The sequence below is a fragment of the Manihot esculenta genome, chromosome 14 (assembly GCF_001659605.2).
Source record: "Manihot esculenta cultivar AM560-2 chromosome 14, M.esculenta_v8, whole genome shotgun sequence".
Taxonomy (NCBI): Eukaryota; Viridiplantae; Streptophyta; class Magnoliopsida; order Malpighiales; family Euphorbiaceae; genus Manihot; species Manihot esculenta.
Genome location: NC_035174.2, coordinates 7,303,346 through 7,312,290, shown reverse-complemented (window position 1 = coordinate 7,312,290; position 8,945 = coordinate 7,303,346). Strand labels below are relative to the sequence as shown.

Sequence of the window (8,945 nt, the reverse complement as noted above, 5' to 3'; positions counted from 1 at the left end):
AAAGCCATGAAGCTGTAGATTCTAACAAGAGCCAGAAGAAATTGCTAGTGTCAGCCTTGGAACTAGGGCAGCGCTCAATTCAATCGTAAAGCGAAACTCGGGCCTGCAAATGCCAGTTATGGGTATTATTGATTATCCGTAAAATTTTAACAAAAGTATTAATTTATTAATAAAATTAACTTTTAAAAATTCAATTATTCCTCAATCTTAAAGTAAAAATTACTTTACAGATTCATTAAATGTTTGAGTCTTAGAATTAACTTTTGCCGTTGAAGGAGCTTTCAGATCAGACACGCAGCCTCCATGGTGACTGGTTAAAGAAATTCTTGGTTACACTTACATCCTGATAGAATTACTCTGATTATACAAAGCCCAATGGTTCAACACCTCAGTCCAATGGTAGCCATGATTTGTCCCACCATTTACATTCAAGAGAAAATAAGGACTTTAGCACGTTGATACTAGAGTCGTCTAAGATCGGAGATCTTTGTTACACCCAATTATACTGAAAAGAACCCTTCATAACATGCAGTCTCACTTTCATTCTTATAAGAAAAATTGACAAATTTCTGGCGCATTGAATAGAGAAAGATATCTAAGAAAATAGAAGCCATAGTAATGCATCACATATATAAATAAAGCATTTGTCTTTAATGTAATGAAACATTACAGGTTACCATTTACTTGAGATATTGTCTTCAATCATCATAACTATATTACAGTTTGCATAATTAATAAGCATAGATCACAACCACATATATATATATGTAAAATATGATATTATTAGCAGGGAAAAAAATGCCAAAGAGTAATATTGGAATTAATAACCCAAGTCAAAGCATCCATCCAGGAGTGAATCCATTGACATGTTGTGTGTGGGCAAGGTTAACCTCATCTGCACCAACTGGATTGTATCTGTAACCAATGAAAAATGCAAAGTATGAGCCTTGTCAGAATTACCATAATCGCAGTCTGTGTGTGTACACGTTGATCTTTCGACAAAAAAGAAAGCAGTTGAAGTAATTATATGCATGTACCCAATTTGCAGCGTGGAATTGCCTCCCAGGGGCTGGAAGAGCCCTTCTGAATGAACTGCTAAGCGGCTATATGGAATTGTTTGTCCTCCACCTTCCCATGCTAGTCGAAGAGGAACTTGCCCACTGCCTTCTTCCAACTAATGTCCATAACAAATGAATCAGCAGCATTGAAAATTTGTCAATAACCCATAAAATAAAAGACGAATTCAATTGCTAAGCTTTGCTTGTTAGATGCTAGCCAAATACATACCCTCCTTTTCAAGGCTTTGTTGGTTTCGAGTAGCACATGTTCCTGCATAAGAAGAATTAATGTCACATCATATCAACCACTTATTATAATATCAAAGCTTACATATTGAAATTAATGGTACCCTGTTTTGAAGATCAGCAAGTTGATCAAGCATGAACTGAGTCTGAAAAGCGAGGAACAGAAAATAGATGAAAAAAAAGAGTAACTTTTATAATAGCCAGAATATGGTATTTATAGATGATAATATAGATTCAAAGAAAAACCAGATGTGTTCTAATTACCTTTGTTGACCTGATTTGGTTGAGGGATGATTCCAGCTGATGCTCAAGCTGCTCAAGCTCCTTAGTGTTTAGCGGACCCAAATCTTCCCCAAGAAGGTTCCTACATGTATAAACACACACATTAATATTCCTGAAGTGATGTCGTTTGGTATAGCTAAGGAGGTAATAAATAATCACCTCTGAGATCGCTGTAAGATCTCAACTCTAGCTTTTAGCTTCAGATACTCCTGGTAGTTGCTCTACACAATGGCATCAAGCTAAGAGTTAAAATTTCCTAATTACTATTCAGAGTTGTCATTGATATCTTCTATGGTTGTCTTTCATGCATTTTGATTTAATGAAATATCACAATAAAAGAATCGTCGAGACGTGCGTGTGTATATATATATATATATACCTGTGTCTCGAAGCCTGGTTGGCAGGCTTCCGATGCACCATAACTGCACTTCTGGTACCTTTCAAGTGTTCTCATCATGCTGAGGGGGAGGAATAAGATAAGCATGAGAAAAAAAAATTTATTAGCCAAATTAACTGAATATTTATAATTTATTCAACTAATATGTGCAATAATATATTCCAAACCAAGAGGTGAATGAAATAGTTATATTTTATGAAGTTTAAGATTTAAATAGTTATAATTTATAAAATTTAAGTGTTAAATAATTATATTTTTGTAAAGATTAAGAATAAAAAATTAATAATAGCAAAGTTAGAATATCAATAGAAAATGAAGTATATCAAAAGCTGAGCTGTAAGTTTATGAAAATTCAAGTATCAAAGATCAAATACTAACATTTCCATCATAAATTGTACTAAGTGAAAAAACTTGGCAAAAAGACGATACATAAAACCACCTGAGTTGCACTAAACAAAAACAGAAACCATCCATATAGAAAACATGGAAGACCAGGAATAGAAAAAAACAAACAGGACCACAGCAATTACAGCATATAGGAACATGAATTCTTACAATATTTCATAAAATTGGTCTGTACTACACAGATTAATAATAAGGCAACAAACACCAATAAAAGAAGAAAGGTCCAAGTGTCAAAAAACAGCAATTTAAATATCAAATTCATTCTTAGAGAGTTTTAAGGACAAGTAAAAGCTAATGTTTACTGGACTTGATGGATAAACAAACAAAAGATTATAATAAAATATTCAATAAAATCAATAAGAAATTAATATATTATAATTTTAGAATAGTATTATAATTTAAATAATATAGAAGCTACAAGTTTGTTAGATGTATACATATATATGTATAGGAGTGTAAGAGAATATTTAATTGTGAATGTTGAATTTGATTTGAAAAATAAATTAAAAAAAAGAGTTCAATTTGAAAAGTTTTAGAGCTTTTTTTTTTTTTTTTTGGAAAAAAAAGCCTTAGTTTGAAGCTCAAGTTTCTAGGTTAGAATTTAAAAAAAAAAAAACACTTAACAATGGATAGGTAACCCAAACTGTGAAAAAATGGTTTTTGTCTTGGTATGCCATTTCGGTTTTTGTAGTATTTATATAGGGTTTCTGTTGTATTATATTAGGGTTTGTCAGATATTTATATAAATATAGCTTTAACATATTGAAAACCTGAGCCTCTTAAATGTAAGAATATTCTGCTAAAAGAAGAAAGAATCAGGAGACACCTCCTCCTCCTCGTTCTTCTTCTTCTTCTTCAAGGAGATGTAATCCAAATTATTCTGAACAAATTTTGAAGGTTTTGGTGGCTCATATACTTACAGAGATTTATTATTTATGGTATTACATGGTATGCATAATCAAGGGATTTCACAGTTCACACTGCATTAATCCTAGCTCTTCAAAAATGGTAATTTTAAAAAATTATCGTCAGAATTAAAGAATTTTGCAGAAAAGAAAAATAGAGGTCTTTAACCAGAAATAAAAGATCGTTATGATTATGGAGCTTCTTTTTCATATATTTACAGTTATGGAATAAATAAAACAGTGCTTTCTCTCTCTCTCTCAATGTCTGAAACCTCTTTTATTGCTACAGAACAAAAGTTCAGCAGACTTGCACTACAAAACATCACATCGCCTGCACTAGATCTCAACAGTGATTGATGAACAAGTGCTTAGGGTAGTCTAGGATACTAATAATTAATCAACTAGGATTTTATTGCATTCATGTTGTCAGGTTCAAACATCCTAATCTTGTCCCCTTATCAAAAAAAATAAAAATCTTACTGATTTACAAGGTAGGGTTTACTTGGCAAATTAAGTGATACCCATTAATCAAAATCTAAACTCAATTCTAACCAATAAGGAGAGAAAAATTCTGAAGAGAAATCAAACATCGATAAACAATCTGTTATCCGTAGGTTAAAAAGATGACCTAGATATCGCTAAAAACTCAACAATTAGTTTGTAACTAAATCTTGTACTTAGTACCCTAATTTGGAAAGCAATAAGTTCTCACCCCTCCCCCCCCCCCCCCCCCAAAAAAAAAAAAGAAAAACAACATCACAAGAACAAATTGCACAATCTTTTTCTTCAAATTTTAGCATATATCATCAAAACCAGGCACAATCGAACAAATCGGAACCAGAACAGGTCGATTGAAGATAAGGAAAAGGACAAGTTCATGAAGATGAAAACCTCTGAAACCCTAGAAGTAGGTCAAAACAAGAACTTGGTTCTTAAAAAGCACAAATCTTGCACACAAATAGAAAACCCTGAAGCATAATGTATATATGCATGCAATATCTGTATATCAAATGTGTATGCGAGTATAGTGAAAGAGATAGAGAGAGAGAGACTGTGCAGGTATACCTAGAGCTGCTACAGAACTCATAAAGCTTGCCACGATTGGAGAAGATAATGAGAGCAACCTCAGCATCACAGAGAACTGAGAGTTCATAAGCTTTCTTGAGCAATCCATTTCTCCTCTTAGCAAAAGTTACCTGCCTGTTAATTTTGTTCTCTATTCTCTTCAATTCCACTTTCCCTCTCCCCATATTCTCTCTTTCTCCTAAAACAACGAAAGAAGCAGAAGCAGTTTCTCTCACTTGAGATGAGCTGCTTTTTCTAGTCTGAGTTAAGAGATGGAGAACTTTTCGATGGCCTGGATTTTAAGGGTACTACTCGAAAAGATAAGGGAGATAAAAATAGGGAAATGGGAAACCTGGAAATGGGATTAATTTTTTTTTTTTTTTGGGTTTATACAATTATATTTTATGTATACAGTACTGTTTCTATATCGATCTAACTGTCCTCTTTAGGTCCTTTGCTCAGTTACACTGCAACATATAACCAAGTTTTTCACTGTAATAATCCACACAGTCTGCTACCACTCTGACATTTTTGCTTATCTCTTCTATCCTAATTTCTACATATTTTGCAAATAATGTATAATTTTTGATTTTATCAAATTAAACTAATTTAAAATTAAAAATCACATCATTTTAACTCAAAATTAAATATACATGTTTTTCTAGGAGGTGTGTGTGTTACCTCGGAATGTCTAGTGGACGTCGAGGATAAGCTTAAAAGAGAAAGGGAGGACAGGTGTCGAATGAATATTGGAGGAGGCACTGTTTTATCCAACGTTGGTGATATGCAAGTCATTAGCCATGTCTTCTTCGTATCGTTCCCTTTCTTTGTGGTATCTTTCCATCCTTCCTATGACTGCTCAATATTGCTACTTCTCTCTCTTGTTTCTCTTTTTTTATGATTACCCTGCCAATCACCTTTTTCCTTTTTATTTTTATCAATTTCTTTTTTTCATTTTCTTGTATACTTTCCTGAGAAAAACAAGATCGATTGTAGATTGTGCATAAGAGATTTTTTGTTAACGAAAACATCCTTAAACACGCACGAAATTGAAAAATAATAACGAAAAAGAGAAAACAGCTAAAAAATTTTACATGCAATATTTTATCTTCGGTTAAATTATAAATCTCTAAATACTTGTAAATCTATTTATGTAGAATCTCCGATTTTTGTTATGTAATTTATTTTTAAACAGTATAACAGCCTATTATTACGTGTCACCGTAGGAGTGGATGGCCATGGATGGACTGACAAACTCAGGTGAAACTGCTGGAGAGACGGATTGGAAACAATGAATACCGTACCTGCAACCAGCTAGAAGGACACGTGTCAAAAGAGTTTAAGGTTCACGGTAAATATGTAAAAAGAAACCGCTGAAGAAATTGCTGATGCTGTATCCATAGCTTGACACGTGTGTAGGAAGCAAGACATTGTCTCCCGAGGAAATAAGTGAAGAAACCCTAATTTGACTAAAAGTTCGTTATAAGTTGCAGAATTGAATTTTTTTTTTAAAAAAAAAAAGAAAGAAGTTGCAGGTTTTAAACCCTATAGAAAAAGTTTCAAATATTCTCAGCGGCTCCATCCGACGATTCTGATGTAAAATAAACAAGTAATAAATAAAACCATGAACTTTAAACTTTTTCTATAAATTTTCATAAATATTAATTAAAAAAATAAAATTTTTATTATATTAATTTTAAATGTGTTAAATTTTATTAAATATTAAAGAATGAAAAGAAAATCCCAGCTAAAGAACTCAATAACTAAACTCATACAAAAGAAATGCTAAACACCAAAAATAAAAATCTTAAGAAGCTAGACCAGGTATACCATAAGAATACAACAACCCTGCTTTTCAAAGCAAGAACAGCGCAAATGTCGCATTAACAAGATCAGTCAATGAACTCCGATCACTAGTAGCCACGCCATAAGAAGATCTTCAACATGATCTGAATTCCCTATGTTATCCAGTGACCATGAGACCCAGAAAATAAAATTACTATAGAAGCCGAAAAACCTTTCAATATTGTGTAATTAGAAGGGCAGTAAATGCATAGCCGACTCTTAGGATGAACTCCTCCCCTTTACATAATGGATTTTAGCTAGTCTTTTTAAGTTGAGATTCTCTGTGACGTCGTCCAGCAGTAGATAATAATAAATAATACAATTTTAAATGCATAAGCAAAGCTGTGCATGAGATGATTGAACAAGAATCGATACTGAAGAAGTGTATAAGAAAAAATGAACTGGAAATGGTCCATACTTAATCATAAACTCCAACTCGCACTGATAGCAACACTGTAAATTTTCTACACGACAATACTTGCTTTCTGTCCTTATCTCTAATTGCCCATGTGAAGAACTCATTCAAACGAATATACTTTTATTTTTATTTTTCTTTTTTATACACTCCATGATTGGTAATATACACTACTTTTTTTCTTAATCTTACTCCGTAAGTCAAGAAAAAAATATATATATATATAAATTATTGGGATTGCAAAGAATTTTTACTATAATTAACACAATTTTTAAAATTATTTAAATTAGTTTTCGTACGCAAAATATGTAATATATATTAATATAAATTCTCAGAAAAATTTGAGAGTTAAAAGGTAACTTAGAAGGTTAGGATACAAAGAGGAAAAACATAATCTATATACGTGGCAGCTTTTTGGCCAACTAAAATGGTTATGATGTGTTATTATTAATTGTAATAACAATGGAATGAAATTAAACAAACCAAATTAATTCAGCACCAATGTCCGAAACTGATCAGAGCTTTTTTTATAAGCGGCGAAGCCTGATTCTGGAGAAGGATACGCCCCAAAGTCCATCAAGTTACACGCAAGTAGATCGACTTAATATCGTGTGATTCAGTCTCGTAATGAGAAGTGGATCGGACTGACCACGCATGTGGGTTTATCCATAAAAAGCTTAATCCAATAATGCGACAGAAAGTAAGGGAAGTAAGCTCAGTCACTTTGCAATCCTACCAGCATGCGTACCGAGGGAATTAAATGATCGTCTGGCGTTGATAAGTCTTTTAACCCGTCCGTGCGTAGGGCTTGATAGAGAAAAGCGGTTATATATTACTAGAGAATAAAAGGAAAAAGGATAAGGCGTGATCTTCCTTAAATAAGTTTATACACCTACTGTAATCTTTGGATCTCATGACATCAGAAATTAAATATATATAATTAATTTAGAAAATTAAAAATATTTTTTTAAATCTCCAACATCTTAAACAACTTTGAAATGAGGTACAAATAGATTAAAAGGAGCAGGAAGCTTTTTCAATTTTGCATTATTCCCATTGGCAGCACATGTGGATGCTCCCTACACTTCCTCACCACAATCAACTTTGTAGAAAATTTTAAATCAACTACGTCTTGTCTCGTGATTTTCATGTCACAATCGGCTAGCTAGCTACTACTGTCTATCACATAATTTATTTTTTAATTGTTTTAGTAGAAAAAAAATTTATCAAACCCACAAATACATAAATTAAATTTGTGAGCAAAATCTAATGGCTCCAACAATGAGTGGACGAAGTTAGGAATCTGTCAAGCTTTGCCGGGTTTCAATCTCACATGCGTTATTGACTTGTGAAATATTATCAATCATTGAAGCTGAAGAAGGTTTTCTGAATCCGATCATGGGTAGGTGAGTGATATGCAGTATACACGTGGAATTAATATCTCATGTGTTGTCCTAGATAAGGTTCAGACGGCTGAATTAGATTTTTTTTTTCTTCAAATTTTTCTAAATTCAAACTCTTATTTGTGATTATATAAATTTAGTATAGTTAAGTAATTTTTATAAACAAATTCAAAATTCTAAGATAAATTATATTTTACTTTTTAAATTTTAGTATAATCTAGATCAATTTTAATAAATTAATTTTTATATTTTTTAAAATCGAACACTTAAATTTTATCTAGTTTTTATCGTGTGGAAATATCTTTATTATTATTTTTAAATGGATAAATTACACTTAAATTTTTAAATTTTAACATAATTAATTAATCACTTCCTATATTTTTAAAATCGTATATTGAAATCCCTCAATATATCATCTTTCATTATAATTTAAATATTTTATTTATTTATTTTTTATTAAATCGTTCCCTATATTTTTAAAATCATATACTTAAATCCTTTTATAATCAACCCATTATCATTTATTATATTTTAATTTTATATTTTGTATTTAAAAAAATATTTAAGTCCCATCAACTTTTATTTATAATATCTCATTTAATTAATTTTTAACATTTCTTATTCTTCCATTTCCATTCACTAAAATATTTCAATATTTATAATTTCAAAACTTTTAAAAAATATTTACAATATTATTTATTTTTAAGTAATACTAAATAACCTTTAAATAGGTTGTAAACTTTTATAACGAATTTATAAATTTTTATAAAAAATATTTTAGAAAGAAATTTGATAATCAACTAAATTTGAACTAATGTTTATAATGAATAGAAAAATTTCAATTTTAGACGAATTAAATTTATAAGAATTTAAGGATTTAGTTTAAAATTATAAGGACTAATCTATTAATTAAACTAAAATTTA

General features: G+C 31.0%; 1 protein-coding gene across 1 annotated transcript; it reads right to left on the bottom strand.

Moving 5' to 3' along the window:
• Positions 1–676: 676 nt before the first annotated feature.
• Positions 677–4,689, bottom strand: LOC110600343 (agamous-like MADS-box protein MADS2). The gene is made up of 8 exons (XM_021737179.2): positions 4,359–4,689; positions 1,966–2,044; positions 1,746–1,807; positions 1,569–1,668; positions 1,409–1,450; positions 1,288–1,329; positions 1,038–1,174; positions 677–915 (listed from the first exon to the last, which is right to left on the bottom strand). Exons 1-8 carry the CDS (start codon positions 4,541–4,543, stop codon positions 834–836), a joined length of 729 nt encoding a protein of 242 aa, XP_021592871.1. The 5' UTR covers positions 4,544–4,689; the 3' UTR covers positions 677–833.
• Between the last annotated feature and the right edge of the window lie 4,256 nt (positions 4,690–8,945).